The sequence below is a fragment of the Barbus barbus genome, assembly GCF_936440315.1.
Source record: "Barbus barbus genome assembly, chromosome: 22".
Classification (NCBI taxonomy): Eukaryota; Metazoa; Chordata; class Actinopteri; order Cypriniformes; family Cyprinidae; genus Barbus; species Barbus barbus.
In genome coordinates, this window is record NC_136750.1 from 7910021 (window position 1) to 7931269 (window position 21249).

The window sequence follows — 21249 nt, forward strand, 5'->3', positions numbered from 1 at the left end:
TGTTGTAAAAAAGATGGGGGACAGAGGACATCACACGACATAAACAGAATGAGTGGATCCCAGATGAAGGACACATTCAGTAGATTCAGCAATAGATTTCATGTTTTGTGATTCAACGTGATTGACTGACAGTGAAAGAAATGTAAAGAGAAGTAATGTACCTGTTGGTCTCTTTAAGCCCCATGTATGCCTGGGAGATCTCCTTGGCATCAGTCAGCTTCTGCACATCCTCAATATATGGCAAAGGCTCAGTCATGGTCCCCTAAACACACACAGGAGGTTCACATTCACAAGACCTGGTTCTAAGTATAGCACTTCACTTCATTCTCAATTAATAAAAGTGAAATTTGAATTTTGTTTAAAAATTGGTCGTGCATTAAAACTGTAAAGTTAACATTTGCACACATACTGTACATGACAACAGATGGCATGCTTTATACTATTTTAAATGAAAGGATTAGTTTACTTCCAGAAAAAAAAAATCCTGATAATTTACTCACCCCCATGCCATCCAAGATGTTCATGTCTGTCATTCTTCAGTCGAAAATAAATTAAGGTTTTTGAGGAAAACATTCCAGGATTTTTCTCCATATAGTGGACTTCAATGGTGATCAATGGGTTGAAGGTCCAAATGGCAGTTTCAATGCAGCTTCAAAGGGCTCTACACAATCCTAGACGAGGAATAAGGGTCTTATCTAGCTAAACAATCTGACTTTTTCTTAAAAAAAAACACAAATGCTCGTCTTGCACTAACTCTGCGATGCGTATGCATATGCGCGACTTCACGAAAGGAAGAAAAATCCTGGAATGTTTTCCTCAAAAACATTAATTTCGTTTTGACTGAAGAAAGGAAGACATGAACATCTTTGTCTGATGACATGGGAGTGAGTAAATTATCATGGAAATTGCTTTTCTGGAAGTGAACTAATCCTTTAAGAGAATCTTGGCAAGTGTGTTTCAAAGTAAATTCTTCAACACATTTTAGAGGCCAGAACAGAGGTGAAGTGAAATCACTGTTATGCTGTCTGACCAACATACCTTCTCATCCTGATATGAGTGCAACATAGGACAAAAGGAGAAATTAAGTTACAGATGTTAACAAGAGAATAATGTTAGTGCCAGATACTCTGTTATGCACTAAAATGGAGGTGTCCACATGTTTAGAAACATCTGGAAATCCTGATATATTTTATGTAAGAATGAAAGGTTTTATTTCTGACCTTGTGTTGCATGGCCTCTTTCTGACTGACGAGTTGAGAGCGCAGGATGAGCACCTCCTCCTTCCGTACCTCCAGCTCCTCGTTGGAGGCGTTCAGCTGATCCAGCAGGACCGTGTATGCTGGAGAACCCGGAGCGGCAGTACCGGCCTCAGCGCTGCCTCTCAGAGACTGACGCATCTCATTCAAATTATGTTTGAGCTTCTTGTTCTCTGACTCCAACTCCTGACGCTGAATAAGAGAGAGAGAGAGATTTATATACGGCTTTATTTTCCTCATCATTTATCTAGCTTTATGGTAGAAGGCAAACTTCTAGGTGTTTCAACACCTGTGAGCTTGGAGAGAGTTCAGTGAGTTTCATGAAGAATTTTGCAAGCAAAAAAGCAACCACTGCTTTTCAAATAACTCAATCAATTGTGGTTTGCCACAATGCATAAAAAAATTAAATAGAAGACAGTGTGTGTCTACCTTGAGAGATTCATATTCCAGCTCAGCACCACGAGCTTTCTTATGTTCCTCATCGTCCTGGTCAATAAAAAAAAAACACATTATACAGTATGTGTGTGTAAAAAAAAATGTTTTTGGTCAATTTCTGGCAATCACTGCTTCTTTTTTTCACATTTTAAAAAATAAAATAAAATTGTGTCTAGAATTTAAGTACATATGACAAAATCTCTTCTTAGGATGTCCTTAAAAAATCAATAGTCTTTTAGTATTTGGGTTACAGAGAGTCGTTATATTTAATTTCACATAAAACAGATGGTACATCCTCATTTAAAAAGTAAATACTGTAAATGCGTGTGTGTGTATGTGTACCCTAGCTCTAGCCCGCTGAAACTGCTCTTCTCTCCGATCGAGTTCGTTCTGCAGTGACTGTTTTTCTTGCTCTAGCTCGGATACTCTCTTCTGCAGCTTTAGGAACAGGGACATGTCCAGTATCCCCTTGGAAACGTCCTAAAGGTAGATAGAATAAAACACATCCATAGTTACACATGCAGTATATGCAAATTTAATGTTACTTTTATCTGTATGATCTTTGAAAAAGCCAAAACTAAAATTTTAATTCTATCATAAACGTAGATACAGTAATGTGAATGATCTTAATGATATTTCACATTCTGCTCTCACCTCCCCTCCGCGGGTCCCTTCCTCGGACTCGGCAAACTCTGAATTGTAGGTACATTCTGATTCGTTGCTGCTGTGTGTGGAGTCTGTGCGCCTGTGACCAGGTTTTGGAACATTCTAGAAAAAAAAAGACACACTAGTTGAGTAGTCATTCAGAAAATCCACAGATTAGTTGAAATCACTGAAGATTTGCAAGTGTGTACTTACTACAGTGAGTGTGATCTCCTCTTTCAAATCGTCGTATTTCTCCTCTAGTCGGAGGTGTTCGGTAAGAAGGTTCTGGTAGCGAGAGCGTTCCTCGTTTAAATCGTATTCTAACTGCTGGGTTGCCTCCTTCAGAGCCCTCTGCATTTTCTCTGCAAAACACACACATACATATTATATACACACCACTGACACATTCCCACAGAACAGTCAACCAATATTGAATTACTTAATCATCTGACTCATAATGTTGATATTGTAACAGGACAGGGACGAGCAAAAAAAATGACAGGCAATGTTTATAAAGGATTTGGATTTGTTTTTCTGTTTAAGATCCGAGTAGATCTAGGAATAGTCAGAATAGTACAGAATATTTACAATATACACTGTTGTTTTAATATTATTAACATAGTGAATAGTGAAGAAGCTTCACACCAGCTCCTCGTCTGAAGAAGTGAGCATGAAATGGTGAGACAGAGATATTGTAACAAAAATGTGCACATTTATACATTTTCATAGTTATTTGTTGTCTATTGCTATACATTGCTATATGGGTGTGCATTTAAATGATAATGAACATTAAATATTCTTCCAAAAATATCAGATAATTCTGTGTTAATATATTGTGTTGTAAACATGACATTGATATATCATTTTACATAAAAAGGTAAAAAACAACAACCTCTAAACCTAATAGAACGAGTTTTTGCACAGTTTTGCTTTACCTGTCCACTGCTGGCTCTGTTCTTGGATCAGTCGGTTCAGGTCGTTTTTCTCGTTCTTCAGCAGGTGGTTTTGCTCCTTTAGTTCTGAGATCATCTGTTACACAAACATAATCAGCATGACATCTTTAATGGTTATATTAAAAAAATAAACTACATTGATTATGTCACAGATGCTTGTATTGACCCAAGAACATATTTATTTAGTCAACACATACCCAGTACTGTGTTTATTGTGGCTTTGTGAATCATTCTAGTCCTCTACCACCCTAAAACTACGACTACTTCTAACATTTAAGCTGAGCTCTAGTCTCTATCTCTCTCACCTGTGTCAATGAACAGATCTCTTCTCTTCCCAGGTTTAAAGCAGTGTGAAGGTCTCTCTAATCCCTGAATATGGAGACACAGAGTTTATCTGTGTCTTTAGAGGGCTTTACAATCTAGGAGGACTGTCTAAATGCAGGGGAGTGAAGGTAACCTATGGGTCTAACTTTAATGTTTTGGGGGATCTGCTGTGGAACTGGAATTTGCTAATGTATGCCACATGATTAGTGAGGTTTTGTATGAACAGTCAACACACATTTCAAACACACACTTACTGTAAATGGTTCATTTATATAGGAGTCGTACACTAATAATTTGGAAAGACATTTTAACACGTTCTTAGAAATTATTCTGTTAAACTAATTTTCAAATGTTTGGGAGAACTTTAAAACATTAGAACCATGAATGTAGAGTGGAACATTTAATTAATTATTTTTTGATTCAAATGAACTGACCAATTAAACACTACTTAGTAAAGAATCAGTTTTATGAGTCAGTTCACTTCAATGAACCATTCAAACGAACCAATGGGAGATGACTCAAATGCATCAGTGAATCAGTTCCCTGTCTAAATTAATTTCCTTCTTAGGAACATAACTGGGTGATGACTCAATGAATCTGTTCATTTTTAGAGTTTTTTTCAAATGACACAACCAAACTGATTTGTGAATCGACCTCAACTTTTTGTAAAGTGCTTTGTGAAGTCCGCACCAGTGCAAGCACACAACTACATATGTAACTAACAGCACCTGTTCCATCTCGTCCTGGTAGGTTTGGGCCCAGTCCTCGATGGTTTTCTTCTCTTTCTGTGTGTTCTGCAGGTCTTTGCGCAGTCGCTCCAGCTCCTTCAGAAGAGATGTAACTTTGTTGGCGTTGTTTTTGGCGTCCTCATCTGCCCCTCGCAGACGTGTCAATTCCACACGCTGACGCTCGGACTCTGTAGAATGGCTGACCTCTAGACTGTTCAAGCGCTCGCTGAGAACACGGTTCTCCTTGTTCTAGAGTCAAAGCAAAACAGAACATCAATTAATTGTATTTAACCCTACAAAGCCTAGGGTATCATACTGTATGATGCATCAGTTACTAAGGCCTATAAAATATCAACAGGATCAAAACCTTCTGCACTCTGATTGACAGTTCATTCTTTTTAGTATGTAAAAAGTCCTTTTAAAGCGTATTTCTACAAAAAAAGTCCACCTTCAGGTTGTGGTACAGATCTTTTTGCTGTGAAATTTTTACTTATTTTTTATAGAAGTAAACATAAGATAATTTTTTTAGTAATATTTCAAGATGAACATTTCCTAGAAAGAAGAAAGTTAGATTTAGTTGATGACATAAGTTCAGGCTTGAACAGCCTTTTGAGTAACATTTATTTGTACATCTCTCGTCCTGCGTTGCATTATATGTTTTGGCCCCCTCAGTAAAAACTAATTTTACTTATATAAAAACATCTGACCAAATTGCATATTTTGCCCAGTTTTGGCCTCTAAATAAAAACTTTTTCCTCCTCATGTGTGAGCTATATGTTCTCACTATATTATACTATGCCTATAAAAGCCTGATGTATCAAGGCATAAAACTATAAAAGCCTGATGTATCAAGGCATAAAACTATAAAAGCCTGATGTATCAAGGCATAAAACACATACGCAAATACAAAATAGAACATGTTTTTTAATGTGTATATTTTAATGTGTATTTTTTTAGAATTAAGCATTATTTTTGGGAATTTGAGCAATTTTACTTGAACTTGAGTTCATCTTAAATATTTATTGGTTGCACTTTATTTTACAGTACGTGTACTTACAGTGTACCTACTGTACCTAAGAAAGTACTGGTAATATAAGGTAACTACATGGGGGGTAGGGTTAGGTTTAGGGGAAGGTTCAGGGTTAGTACCTAGTTTTTATCTAGTTATTGTAATTACTATAATAAGTACATAGTATGTACATTAGTAACAGGACTGTAAATAAAGTGCTACCTATTTCTTTCTCATTTTTATTTGTTGTTTTGCATTTTTCTAAATCATAAATGCATGTTTCCTTTAAATGTAAAGTCAATTTTGAATCCAATGTTCAAATAAACTTAATTTCCAATGTGGATACAGACGTTTGAACCCCATTGTACAACACCTTTGAATTTACATTGCACCTACATAACAATTAATCTTTGTCTTTAGAATCATGTATTATACTGACAGCTACATCCATATACACACAGATTCTGCACAGGGAAGCCAAGATCTAGCTGATGTGATCGTGTCCTGCTAACAGATTCTGACTCATTGGAAAGGAACTAAAACAACAAGAATCAAGTTAACACTGTGTGCTTGCAACCTGTTTCTCTTCCATAACCTGATTTTCGACTGAATAATGAAATTCTATGAAAAACAAGGGTGGGATTTGACTGTGAAAAGTAGTATTGACATGACAGCTGGCTGGATGGAATGAAAATGAGAAGTAAGATGGAATCAGCCAGAAAGGAAATTTGTTTCATAGGCAGAGCAAGCTATCACATTTTATTAACACATTCTACTTACAGTAAGTAACTTTGCAACTTTAAGTCAACTAGCAGTCAGAGTATTAGTAGACTGTCTGCTTAATATCTTCTAACACTTTATTTGGATGGGTCCACACCATACAACATACTGACTACCTACCCTAACAGTCTACTCTGAGAGTTAGTAGACATGTTTTTCAAATTAATGAAAATTAGTTGACATGTAGTTACAAAGTTACTTATAGTTAGTAGAATGTCTAAAGTGGACTATCAAAATAAAGTTTAACCACGATAATTTTTTTTTTTTTAAGAATAACATGTGCTCAAGAAGACCAGGAACGACCATTATGATTTCATACAGACTAAACTTTTTAATGAGGCACAACAAGCCACAGCATCTTAGTGTGAAGTGCGGTACCTGTTCGTCTATCCTGCGCTGCAGTTGCATGATCTTGTTTTCCATGCCGATGTTGAGTTTCTTGAAGTGTTCCACCGAACGCGCTTCGATCTTGAGTTTCTTGAGTTCTCGCTTGGCTCGCATGCGGCGGGTGCAGCACTGCAGGTAAACGATGGCTGTGAGCGACCGCTTGAACCACTGCCGCGCCAACCAGCCTCGGACCATCTTCTGAATGATGATGGCCTTGTGCTCACGCAGAAGCTAAACAAACACACAACACCACAAGATGAAGAGGAAAAAAAACATAAATACACACAAGAGTTAAGAAGAATGCAATGCAAAGTAGAGATCAGTCCAGTGAGTGTTCTCAAATCGCTTTTTTCTCTCACACCTTCTGCCTTTTTAATTTGCAGATATTACACATCCTGCCGTGATAATCCACTGCTGATCAACAGAGCTCTGACGGCAGGAAAAGAGAGGAGAGAGACAGTAAGAGTAATAATACAGCCGCAGCTGCTGTGGTCCGTCAGTGGGACAGTCCCTACACTGGAACAACACTGGAAGCAGACATGAGGTCATCACAACACTGTTACTTCATCCTCAACAAACTCCAACCAGTGACTAGCAAGCTAGCAAAATACTAGGATGGAGCAAAAAGAATCTGAAGGAAAAGTCCTCAGAATGAGACGTAATTGCTACTTTCATGGTTTATTTAGTACTGTCTAATTACTTAGTACTGTCTAATGGCAGATTCTCTTATACTCTAGAGAGGAGTAAAACACAACAATACATTTTTTTATTTATTATATTATTAGTATTTACCTTAATTGTTTTCTATTAGTTGTTTAATCTGTTTACTATTATAAGCTGTACGGTTTTAAATTTGGAGATACAAATGTACGGGTTTGTGTCACACTAAACTGAAAATGACAACTGAAATAGAAAATTTGAAATCAAAGATTATTTAGAAATACAAATATTTTGTAACAATGTAAGTCTTTACTGTCACCTTTAAATAATTGAATGCTACCTTGCTGAATGAAATTATTATTACTTTTGAATGGTAGTGTAAAAAAACTTAGAAACACTTTGTGTTTAGACCACTCCGACTGCACCTTTAACACCATTCAGTTCTCTAGGGGTGCAGTTAGCAGCTTTCACTGGTCATGTGTCTCATGCCTGAAATAATTCACTTGTTTCCAGTGTGTTAATTATAAACCACCCTGTCAGCGTCATATTTTACCCTGATGCATATCAATATGTAACCCGTTGTCAGTGTTTGTTTAAATGTTAAGATCAGAACTAAATTGGAAATATAAAAAAGATGCATGTAAGAATGCAGTAATGAGACGACTAGAGCAGTGTTTGTGAGTTGTGTGTTTGTGACTGCTGCAAATATATTTGTAAATGTGAGAAGAGTGTATTAGTATGTCTGGTTTCCTCCTCACCGCTTTGTACAGCTGTCTGGCCATGTACGCCCTGAGGATGCACTGCATGACCAGAGCGGCAGCCTGCTTGCGTTTGTAACATGTTCTCTGGACATACATGCGCTGGTACTTCTGAATGATGATCGCAGCACGTGTGCGACGCAGGAATTTCGCAAGACTGTGGGGAAGGAAGAACAACTCAGAGGTTACTACTTGTGCATCTTCTCACTTAAAAACAGTGCAAAAGTTTGGTTCCGGAAATAAAAATCCCTTTAATTTTCTCAGATACAAAAATAGATTTTTAACGATAACTTACAAACCCTGAAAAGGTGGATATACTCTGTGAGCTCCAAGGTTCACATTGTTTCAATCTGTTTTTCAAAAGAATCATGTCTAACAGAGTAATTCTTGGTGAAAAACTACATTACCCAAGACTCTGCAAAACTACATTACCCACAATTCCACCATTTAGAGAGATGCGATGAGCAAATCGTGCCAAAAGAAAGATCGGCTACTTTAATATTTGTTAATTTGCATATTTTGCAAAACTCTAATAATACATTGGTTCTATTTACATATTCGACATCTCCCATTTTGATGCTGTTTAGTTTGGTTTAAGGCTTATAATGCTTCTAACAAAGACTTTTTGTAATCTCTATTGGAAAAATGAATGAAAAAAAACTTCCGGAACCAACTCTGTGAAAAAGTGGACAGGTACTGTTGCTTGCTGTAAGCTTATGTTTTTTATTTTTTTATTTTTCGTAACCTTAGCCAGGCCCCACCCACTATGGGATTAGTCCCCTCCCCCTCACCAGCGGGCCTGGTATCCACGGACGTATCTCTGGATGGTTGTGGCAGCATGTTTCATGCGCAGGTACTTCTTGCGCACAAGCCAGCAGCGGATGGTCTTCTGGATGCGGATACAGGCAGCACGCAGCTTATCTGCACGCAGTTTCTCCAGATACGCAACCTGCCCTGCGCGGAAAAAGATCTTGGTCTTGCCAAACTGGTACTTATCTGGATCCTATCAGGAGGACAAAAAGTGGAGAGAGAGTTAATTTATTATCTATCAGCCAAACTTTACATTCAACAAAATGCTCTACAGGAAATGAGTAGTGCTATAGGCGGAGCATGTAAAGGCCCATTCACACCAAGCACGATAACTATAAAGATAACGATAAAGATACAGTTCTAAAAATCATTCTCAATATTAAAGAATAGCAGAGTACACACAAGAACTATAACGATAAAGGCACAGAGAAATGAGATTGTTGGAATCACTTTCAGAACGATTCTTTTTTCAGCTGATGAACGATGCAAACATTGACAGCCAATCAGAATCCACCCTGCTACAATGAGCTGGAGAATTTAAAGTGACAGACGCGCGTGCGCTTAGAATATACAAACGATATCATCCGCTGGTGTGGACGCTAAAATCGTTATCTTTATAGTTATCGTTCTTGGTGTGAACGGGGCTTAAGGCTGGGGAAGGCTTAGCTTTCCCCCTGGCCATGGGGACTTGGAGCAAAATTGCCACTACATTGGACAAAAATGCCCCTGCACAAATAAATTAAATCTATAACTCCTGTTGCTATCAAAGTGAAAATTAATGAAGTGTTGATTGCGGTATTAAATTAAGACCTGCTCATGTTGCACCATTTGTCTTTTTAAGCATTTTTACAGCGTTGCGCATTTTAACCAATCACACACAATTCTGTTGAGCTTAGGAATGCACTGGCCAATCAGAGGCGTTCAGATGAGTCATTGCTGAAACTGAGGTTTGTTGAGTGCGCGCGCTCGCTGACTGAACTCGGACCCTCGTGAATTCTCTCATCATAAACAAAGCGTAAAGATGTACGTAAGTAAGACAATGTACATTTGTACACAATGTACAATTCACTGTGTAGACAGCTTCAGAGATTATAACGAAAGTTCTGTTTTTTTGTGAGTGCTTGAACTCTCGATAGATCAAAGTTAGTGATAATGTTCTTCTTTTGCTTTCTGTATATAATTTATTCGCTGTTTGAATAACGTTAATAATGAAATGTTATAATTAGCAATTTCTAATGTTTTTATTAAATTGTAATTATGTTAAATACAAATTCAGACCCATTAAAAATATTTTATGACACCAATATCTGGTTCTTGCCTTAAAATACGGGTTTATTATGTTTGTAGTTAATAGATTTGGCTTTTAGCCTTACCCTGGAGTTGGTTCACCCTCCACCTATGAGTACTGCCAAATTTTGGCATTCTGCTTGATTCATTCTTGCTATGATTCTGAGTAATTTCAGTTTTAAAGGTCTATTAATTTACGGCTTTCGCACAGAGTCCATACAGACCATCAATATGGTTTTATGAGGTGACTGAATTGGCTTCTTTTACCTGCACCAGTTTCTCCAGAACATTCTTACAGGTCATCTTCTTGTCTGTCAAAACATCTTTTTGCTTCATCAGGACACGATACCTGCTAAAGAACTCCTGATACGTCCACCTGACAAGCAAAAGCAGTCAAAACAAACAAATATACAGTCAGGTAGTGTTTGACAAAAGGGAGTGCAGTATGGTAATGTAAAGATCTTCACAGTACCTAGATGGGAAACCAGCTGCAGAGATGCGGATTGTTTCCAAAACTCCACATGCACGCAGTTGCTGCACAGCCCTCTTGGGGTCAAACCTGGTAATGACAGAAATCAGATATCAGCCTACCAACACTGTGTTCCTATAGCTAACCATCAATTCTACAAAATCTACTGTTATAAAATAGTTCAAAACAGAGTCAACTGAAAGTATGAAATTAACAGATTCAATTTCTGAAGAGAAGAAAATAATCCAGAAAGAATGGGTAAAATTGTTTCTGTAACGAATGTGCTACATATTTTTATGACTCATTAGCTAAGCTACATGCTGATGTTAGATTCAACTGTGAGAATTCATCAAGTTGTTACTGTTCATTATGTTATGCTTCAAATTGTCTATTGAAGTGCCCATATTTTGGGGGTCTGCTAGAATACCTTTAAATTATGTAAAAAATTCATGTTTTTAAAATGTATAATTCAAAAAACACCATATTTTTCCTATAATTTACATTGCTGCAGCACCTTATTTTGCCCTCTGCCTGAAAGACTCTGTTTAAGTTCCTTTCTGAAAATCCCAGTGTGCTGTGATTGGTCAGCTGGCCCAGTCTGTTAACTGTCTGTAACTACAGCATCGGTATTGGAAGTTTATATAATGTTTTTTGCTATGTCTCCTTGAAATCACTAACCTAACTATTCTTTGAGGGTAGGCCTAATCTACATATTAGAAAACTGACAGTTAAAAAGATCTGTGTGTGTGTGTGAGAGAGAGAGAAAGTTCAATTAAAAACAGAAGAAGAACTGACGTGAAGGCATATTTGTAATCATTGGGTTTGATGCAGCGAACGTAATGTGGCGTAGTCGCATTCAGTGTCTCCATCAGCAGCTGCAGAGAGTTACGGAACTACAGAGAGACAGAAATGGAAGCATTCATTTAAATTAGTCTCTTTTTAATCTCATCCACTGTCAGTGCTTGCCAATTTCTTAGCTTATTTTCGCTTTTACTGAATATCTTTGATTTGTATTTTTGAGTTAAGTCGAGAGCGGTCTTCCACCTGCAGTCCGACTGTCTTCTTGTGTTCTTTGCTGGCTTGGCCGGCTTTGTTCTTGACTGGTTTGACGCTGAGGCGAGTGCGTCCTCCAGTAGCAGGAGCAGCACCAGTCGGACTTGTGGCTTTCTCCTCATCCTGGAACAGCTCCACCAGCAGGTCAAACTGAGAATTACAGCCAAGGCAGACTTGACATTCAAGCCATGACACGTGTTCAGATGATCAACCAGAGGCACTTTTTGACTTAGAAATGAAGTAAGGATCTTACAAAAAAAAAAAAATGCTATTAGCTATTCAAAACATAATTAAACTCAATGTTATTTCAGTTGTCACTACTGTTCTGAGTTCTTAACCCTGTTCTATACACCGTTTACTTGTTTACGGGAATGGCAACTGCATTTACTAAAGCTATAAGCCCAAGAAGCCATGGTTTACAGTGGGAACTTTTTCGCTCTCACGCAAAACTCCTGATCATGTACTTCCTTTTAGAATGACTGATTTTATTGTCACTAGTGACAATGTTCATTTTTGATATCAAGAATTAAATTGTTATCAGAAATGCATTTTCAGATATCAGAAATGAACATTGTCACTAGTGACAATTAAATTGTTGATATCAAGAATAGACATTTTTACTAGTAAGAATTGTTTCTGAGATGTGAAATTGGAATTTCAACTAGTAAGAAATTAATTTTTGATATCAATAATTAATTTTGAATGGCAGATTAACCACATAGAAAAACAACAGGAAGCCATTTTGTCATTATTAAGAATTATGCACATCAAGACGGTATAAAGTGGGATAGTAATGAACAGAAAAGGCCATGTACTCTGCAGTCTAGTGCTGGTACTAAGCAGCATGCAGCCTAAGCATAAAATAAGAGTCCTTATGGGACCAACAATTTAAACATTAAATACTAACACACAACAAACAAACAAACTCCAACTCTGTGTTAAGCCTGCACTTTTTGGTCTATGTGTAGTACACATCGATGTCTTCAGCTGTTACGTTTTTAAAGGAACAGTTCACCCAAAAATGAAAATTCTGTCATTATTTGTTATTTTGTCATTTATTCTCCATCAGATTGTTCTAAACTTGAATGTTATTATTTTTCAGTGTTTTCCATTAATTACCTAAATTTCATCCGCAAATATTTAGACACTTCTCAAGATTTCTAACATTGTGCTTTGCACCATTTCTTTGGCAAAGCATCTGTCAATCAAACTAAAAGCCTGTCATTTAATTAAATCAGTGCTGTGCTGCTCGTCTCAGAGTGAAGCGTGGCACAGTGTTCAAATTTATTCTGCATTTGGGAATGCAACATGCCACAGCATTTTTTTCACATTTGCATCATTTTCAACATTTTGTAGACAGATGATTAAAACCTAGTTTTACAGAAACAGCATCTTTCAGAGGGTTTAACTTTTGCAAGTATTTTACTACTGTAAGTAAAATAATAATTATATTACTAGATTTGAAATGAAATGCATTTGTAAACCTGTTTTCACAGAAACAGCCAACTAAAACAGAAGCTTGAGGATTTAAATTTTGCAAGAAATATTCATTTTTCATTGTGACAACAGTAATACATTACTGCCTTAGGTGTAATAATAATAATGAATCTCTACGAGCTTTTAATTTTGCTCTCAAAGTGTATCATTTAACCTTAAAATGTACAAAATTTCTTTGACCACCTATGGGGACCGATATTCACCTTACATATTCTATCCTGTGAGAAAACACTTTTACAAACCTGTTTTTGATTTGAAAGTTGCAGTGGAGGGAAAGACTTTTAGTAAATAAATGCCAGAATATGTATTTCTTAATGAACTGTTTCTTAGTGAAGAGTATAAAAAGTCCTAAAAGATGTCAAAGTTGATGTCCAGTTGATCAAACAGATGTTTCATGTCGTTGGGGTGGTTGAGTTTGTTTGGATGGTGTTTGGAGGCTCTAGAGCTAAAGCAGAATTTATTTTCCTTAAGAGTCAATGCAGTGCTGAGATTGTGTCCTGCACAGCTGAAAGCAACAGACTGAACATGCTGATACACACACACACACACACACCTCTCATACGCACACACATCCAATCCAACACGCATCCAATCTTAATTTTCGTATAGCAGGACAGCAGTGATATTAGAGAGAGAAAGAGCTAATGAGACAGCATTTATATGCTAAATTTTACCTTCTGCAGGGGTACAGGTTGTCATGTTCACAAACAACACATAGACAACATGACACAATGATGAGAAAATAGAAACAGAATTAACAAATGCAGAAAATACAGATACATCAGACAGATGTATATAATGTACTAGCTGAACAGCAAAGCAGCTCAGACACCAGCTCTGAACCATATTGTTATGTCGGCTCCTATTTAATAAACTAGATTTAGCTTGTTTTCTAAATTCCACATTGTCCACATTAATCCAATAATATTCAAAAATGGCATATTCGTTTTAAACCGCTCACAAAACATCATAACCACTCACCGAGATGATACTGACAAAACAAACAAAGTTCTCACCCTATTCTTCTTGTATGACCATTTTATTAGTGAAATATCCCACCTCAAAATCAAGATTCCATGTATTTTCTAAAACACAACTGTCCTCCTCTTTTGCAGCAGGAGAGCAATTGCGAGTAAATGTTCCACCATCGTTGCAGGAAAGTAATATGAAGATTGTACAAAGTAACATTATTCTTAAGCAACTTTGCTATTTGCACAAAAAGACACTACAGTACAGGTGCATCTCAATAAATTAGAATGTTGTGGAAAAGTTCATTTATTTCAGCAATTCAACTCAAATTGTGAAACTCGTGTATTAAATAAATTCAATGCACACAGACTGAAGTAGTTTGAGTCTTTGGTTCTTTTAATTGTGATGATTTAGGCTCACATTTAACAAAAACCCACCAATTCAGTATCTCAACAAATTAGAATACTTCATAGGACCAATAAAAAAAAAAAACATTTTTAGTGAATTGTTGGCCTTCTGGAAAGTATGTTCATTTACTGTATATGTACTCAATACTTGGTGTCCTGCTGGAAAATGAAATCAGCATCTCCATAAAGCTTGTCAGCAGAAGGAAGCATGAAGTGCTCTAACATTTCCTGGTAGATGGCTGCGTTGACTGTGGACTTCAGAAAACACAGTGGACCAACACCAGCAGATGACATGGCAGCCCAAATCATCACTGACTATGGAAACTTCACACTGGACTTCAAGCAACATGGATTCTGTGCCTCTCCACTCTTCCTCCAGACTCTGGGACCTTGATTTCCAAATGAAATGCAAAATTTACTTTCACCTGAAAAGAGGACTTTGGACCACTGAGCAACAGTCCAGTTCTTTTTCTCCACAGCCCAGGTAAGATGCTTCTGACGTTGTCTCTGGTTCAGAAGTGGCTTGGTAGCCCTTTTCCTGAAGACGTCTGAGCGTGGTGACTCTTGATGCACTGACTCCAGCTTCAGTCCACTCCTTGTGAAGCTCTCACAAGTGTTTGAATCAGCTTTGCTTGACAGTATTCTCAAGCTTGCAGTCATCCCTGTTGCTTGTGCACCTTTTCCTACCCAAATTCTTCCTTCCAGTCAACTTTGCATTTAATATGCTTTGATACAGCACTCAGTAAACAGCCACAGCTTTCAGTAATGACCCTCTGTGACTTGCCCTCTTTGTGGAGGGCGTCAATGTTCGTCTTCTGGATCATTGCCAAGTCAGCAGTGTTCTCCATTAGTGTGGTTTCAAAGAACAAGAGATACCTGGAATTTATACTGTAGGGATGGTCATTAATTGAAACTCAAATGTAAATATTCTAATATTTTGAGATACTGATTTTTGACTTTCATGAGCTGTAAGCTCTAATCATCAAAATTAAAACAAAACACAACTTTTGAAATGTTTTACTTTACGTGTAATGAATCTAAAATATATGAAAGTTTCACTTTTTGAAATAACTTACAAGAAAAAATTAACTTTTTCACGATATTCAAATTTAGTGAGATGCACCTGTACATACTAAAAGAAAAGGAAAACAATAAAAAGCATTATATGGCCTTTTTAAACTGAATAGCACGCACAACAATGCACTTGTAACCATAGTTATATTGTCTATACTCATCACTTTCAAACATGTTTTGACTTGGGAAAGCACCTTATAAAAGTTTTTGCTGGACAAAAACAGCATGTCAGTCTGGGCATATGGACAAAAGCAAGATGCATTTTCCAATCTATCTGTATTAATGTGGACAAAGCCTTAAGAGTGAAGCTTGAAAAGTTGATAAAGACCAAATAAATGATGAAGAAACATTGAAAAGCTTTCGAATTTTAGCTGGTGCCTGGCTTTATTTCTAATTCATAAGAACATATAAATGTGTACATGATAGATGGTAAGCAAACACACACACACGATGATATGAACAGACATGATATGAATGTTACTCAAAATTAATATGGTAAAAACCAGCTGACCTGTGGAACAAGTGAAGTGAAGGATTTGGATTAATCACTAACAGACTGATCTGGATAAGCACCAGGGAGCCGAGCCTATTACTGATATAAATTGTTAATAACTTTTTAAATAATACTTGACTTGTCTCAGTTTGAGGCATTATTATTATTCTCAGGCAGTTTGGATTAGTACAGCATGTTTGCTCTTACCACACACATTTACTGCCACACGCTGAGGAGACAAAGCATTAGAGAGCATTCAGAAACCGCCAAATACAGAAGAAAATAATTTTAAAAAGAACCAAAATGCACTGAATATAAATATTGCATTCTAATCATTTTAGTTAATTAATTTCCATATATTTGTGCTTGTTTATGAGCTATTTTTATTTTATTTTATTATTTTTTTATTTATTTTAAATTGAATAATATATTCAGTATATATATATATATATATATATATATATATATATATATATATATACAGTGGGTATGGAAAGTATTCAGACCCCCTTAAATTTTTCACTCTGTTATATTGCAGCCATTTGCTAAAATCATTTAAGTTCATTTTTTTCCTCATTAATGTACACACAGCACCCCATATTGACAGAAAAACACAGAATTGTTGACATTTTTGAAGATTTATTAAAAAAGAAAAACTGAAATATCACATGGTCCTAAGTATTCAGACCCTTTGCTGTGACACTCATATATTTAACTCAGGTGCTGTCCATTTCTTCTGATCATCCTTGAGATGGTTCTACACCTTCATTTGAGTCCAGCTGTGTGTGATTATACTGACTGGACTTGATTAGGAAAGCCACACACCTGTCTATATAAGACCTTACAGCTCACAGTGCATGTCAGAGCAAATGAGAATCATGAGGTCAAAGGAACTGCGTGAAGAGCTCAGAGACAGAATTGTGGCAAGGCACAGATCTGGCCAAGGTTACAAAAAAAATTCTGCTGTACTTAAGGTTCCTAAGAGCACAGTGGCATCCATAATCCTTAAATGGATGACGTTTGGGACGACCAGAACCCTTCCTAGGCTGGCCGTCCGGCCAAACTGAGCTATCGGGGGAGAAGAGCCTTGGTGAGAGAGGTAAAGAAGAACCCAAAGATCACTGTGGCTGACCTCCAGAGATGCAGTCGGGAGATGGGAGAAAGTTGTAGAAAGTCAACCATCACTGCAGCCCTCCACCAGTCGGGGCTTTATGGCAGAGTGGCCCGACGGAAGCCTCTCCTCAGTGCAAGACACAAAAAACACCTGAAGGACCACAAGATGGTGAGAAATAAGATCCACTGGTCTGATGAGACCAAGATAGAACTTTTTGGCCTTAATTCTAAGCGGTATGTGTGGAGAAAACCAGGCACTGCTCATCACCTGTCCAATACAGTCCCAACAGTGAAGCATGGTGGTGGCAGCATCATGCTGTGGGGGTGTTTTTCAGCTGCAGGGACAGGACGACTGGTTGCAATCGAGGGAAAGATGAATGCGGCCAAGTACAGGGATATCCTGGACGAAAACCTCAGGACCACAGACTGAGCCGAAGGTTTACCTTCCAACAAGACAATGACCCTAAGCACACAGCTAAAATAACGAAGGAGTGGCTTCACAAGAACTCCGTGACTGTTCTTGAATGGCCCAGCCAGAGCCCTGACTTAAACCTAATTGAGCATCTCCGGAGAGACCTAAAAATGGCTGTCCACCAACGTTTACCATCCAGCATGACAGAACTGGAGAGGATCTGCAAGGAGGAATGCCAGAGGATCCCCAAATCCAGGTGTGAAAACTTGTTGCATCTTTCCCAAAAAGACTCATGGCTGTATTAGATCAAAAGGGTGCTTCTACTAAATACTGAGCAAAGGGTCTGAATACTTAGGACCATGTGATATTTCAGTTTTTTTTTTTTTATAAATCTCCAAAATGTCAACAATTCTGTGTTTTTCTGTCAATATGGGATGCTGTGTGTACATTAATGAGGAAAAAGAACTTAAATGATTTTAGCAAATGGCTGCCATATAACAAAGAGTGAAAAATTTAAGGGGGTCTGAATACTTTCCGTACCCACTGTGTATATATATATATATATATATATATATATATATATATATATATATATATATATATATTTATTTTAAAGCCATTTTTCAGAGATTTAATTTTTAAATATGTCTGAGTTAAGCGTAACTTGAAAAAAAAAAACATTGCACAATGGTAATCTTGGATATACCTTGGAGTACCAAGTAAATACCATGGCAAATAAATACTGAAATACTTTAGTGCCATAGTTTATATCAGAATGATATTACAATTTGATATCTTCAGTGCAACATCTTCAGTGTTGACGTAGTGAAAGGTTGGGAAACTCTAATCTATGGAGGCTTCAATTCAGCTTACCTTTGGCTGACTTGCCTGTGTCTCATTACCAAATATGTTTGAATACCTTCCTGAAAAATCCACAAAACACACCCCTGACCCTGAAGGCATGAGGACTGATTTCATAACAGGTAGGTATGCAGTGGCGTTTTGTCTGAACCTGCCTCATTAAAGAGCAGTCAGAGCGCAGAGCTACGGAGTCATGCTAATGCTCTGTGCTAGAGCTTCAAAACAGCTCTGATCTATAGATACTGACTCAAGATTGTAGTGAACTAAGACAGGACAAGGATATGCAAGAATCCAAACAACTAGAAATATGAACATATACTCTCATGAGTTTTGCACATATCATGTTGGAACTGTGGCAATGGACTGCACTACTGCTCCTTGACCAGCAGATGGCATCCTTCCATTGACCTTCTCAGACTTTAAGCCTCATTTAAGGTCAACAATCTTGGACGAAAACACCCTGGCTAGAGCGAACACTGAAAGTTGGTTTAGTCTCACTATACAGGAAATAACTTCACTAAAACCTCTTAATGTCAGGTTTATATACGCTTACATTACAAAGACAATTTGACCATTCCTGTGCATTTTTTACCTAATCATTGCATCCCTTGTTCATGAGCTTACAGAATCAGTTTACACGTGATATTTGTAATAAAAAGAAGAAAATGAAGTGCCTGCAGGATGCCAGTCAACTGAATTGCACTACATTGGCCACTTCCAGCGCACACAGCATCATTAAATATAATGGGAACGTTCTAGTTTTGTTTTGTGCCAGTTTAGCCTGACTTATTTAAGGTGTTAAGGGCATTATCGTTCTGCGAAAATTAACCAATGGCAACATCAGACTGACAGATATTCACTCACCTTACTGGCCTTCAGAACATTTATCTGCTCCTCATTCACTGTGTCTTTATTCTTCTCCAGAAAACCATCACACTGATACTCCACCTGACAGACACAGACAGACATGTGAGGTTATCCTATAAGAAAGAAAATCCATAAATGAGTATCTGAATAGATATGAACTCACAATTCTGAGAACATACCGGTCTTTTCCCCCCTCAGAACTGGAATTTACAACTGGAGTTTATATCTCACAATTTTGAGAAAAAAGTCAGAATTGCAAGAAAAAAGTCAGAATAACGAGTTTTTATCTAGCAACTTTATTTTTCGCAATTGCGAGTTTATATCCCACTATTCTGACAACTTGCAATTTTGAGTTTAAATCTCACAAGTCCGAGAAAAAAGTGAGAATTGTGAGTTTGTATTACACAATTCTTAAAAAAGTCAGAATTGAGAGATACAATTTACCATCATTCTTTTTTTTTTTTTATTCAGTGGCAGAAATGGCCTTCCATAGTAATTACATGGAAAGCAAATAATAATAATAATAATAATAATAATAATAATAATAATAATAATAAAAAATACTGCTCCATTCTTCTTGAATTTTGGCCAAGTCTGTATGTTGTAAAATTTGAGAAAAACTTTACAATAACGTTTCATACATATTGCTATTGAAGTGACGTGACATACTCGGTGACCCATACTCGTGCTCTGTATTTAACCCATCCAACGTGCACACACACACCGTGAACACACAGTGTTCATATAATACTATTTATATGATATGTTATATGATATAGTATTATCTATAAATACTATTACTATTATTTATCTCAATAATACTATTTTAGTATTATTGAGATATGATTTATTCAACATAATAGCTGACATGAAATGAAAATTAACAATAAAGCAGTTTAAACCATTTGTTAACCTAGGTTAGTTAACTTCTACATATATTAATACAATTTTACATTTCAAGTATAGACATGAATAAAACATTAACATTGTTAAATTACCAATATATTCTAATTGTATGCCAAATTAAATGCTGCAAAAAAATGATATTGTACGTGATTAACCAACTTTAACCAATTGAATTTGACTGAAAAGTGTTACCAAGATTTATTTATACTTTTGTAACCTGTTTTATTTCAGAACAAACATCTGAGATCAATTAGTCATTGTACTTAAATAAATTATATCTAAGAGCTCCATTAACCTCCCTGTTTTCCACTGGGCATAAATGACATAATTCTATTAAATTTATATGATTTAGACTTTCATTTAAATTAGTAATGCTGATTAGAGACTGAAGTGGTTTAACCCTGAGGATGTTTGAGAAAGCACCTATAATGCTCAAACCCTGATTCGACTATGTGTGTTTACTGAATGTCTATCACACACTCTCTTATTTTCCCCACCCCCTTCTCCATCAGTGCTTCCTCACAGACACTGAACACCGTTTCTAAAAACAGATCTGTAGCCATCATGAGCTCATGTGAGGACATATGCAGCAGTTGCTGTGCCATACAAATAGTGCACACAGGAGACTCGACTTCTGGTGTTATTACATGTCGCTAAGCTAACAACATTATACTCTAATGCATTTTTTAGAACTATTTTATATCTATTAGTATTTATTGTCTTAAAATGTTAGGCCTGTTTCACATACTATACATCTGTGTCCTTGACAGAGCTTATGCAGAGTTATTACAAACTTAAATATTGTGATCTATTTTAAATGAGGTGGATAACATGTATATCCAAATGGTAATCATTCCCCAGATGAACTGCATAACTCAACTGGATTCAGGCAGATTTACTGAACAGGAAGCATTTGTCTATGAATTTTGACAATAATCATATACTGCTTTATAAAAGTCTATATTTCTAAAAAGATTGTTTTGATAGTTTTAAAGCGTGTCACACAGCAAAAATAAGCTCTCATTACTCTCAGTGTCACGTCTAGGACGCGTCTGGGACTTATGCAAGCAGTGAATGCTGTTAATATGTTGAAATG

General features: G+C 36.8%; 1 protein-coding gene across 1 annotated transcript in view; it reads right to left on the reverse strand.

The window, feature by feature from the left end:
• The window catches only part of LOC306888312 (unconventional myosin-Va-like), an 85024-nt gene that overhangs the window by 18570 nt on the left and 45205 nt on the right, over positions 1-21249 (reverse strand). Inside the window, exons 14-30 of the mRNA XM_079446527.1 lie at positions 19245-19328; positions 11546-11704; positions 11297-11394; positions 10505-10591; positions 10300-10408; positions 8727-8938; positions 7936-8092; positions 6509-6748; positions 4342-4590; positions 3272-3365; positions 2550-2698; positions 2346-2459; positions 2034-2171; positions 1686-1742; positions 1221-1448; positions 1039-1047; positions 162-262 (exon numbers count right to left, since the gene is read on the reverse strand). Of these exons, the coding sequence (XP_079302653.1) occupies positions 162-262; positions 1039-1047; positions 1221-1448; positions 1686-1742; positions 2034-2171; positions 2346-2459; positions 2550-2698; positions 3272-3365; positions 4342-4590; positions 6509-6748; positions 7936-8092; positions 8727-8938; positions 10300-10408; positions 10505-10591; positions 11297-11394; positions 11546-11704; positions 19245-19328 (2285 nt within the window). The remainder of the gene's footprint in view (positions 1-161; positions 263-1038; positions 1048-1220; positions 1449-1685; positions 1743-2033; positions 2172-2345; positions 2460-2549; positions 2699-3271; positions 3366-4341; positions 4591-6508; positions 6749-7935; positions 8093-8726; positions 8939-10299; positions 10409-10504; positions 10592-11296; positions 11395-11545; positions 11705-19244; positions 19329-21249) is intronic.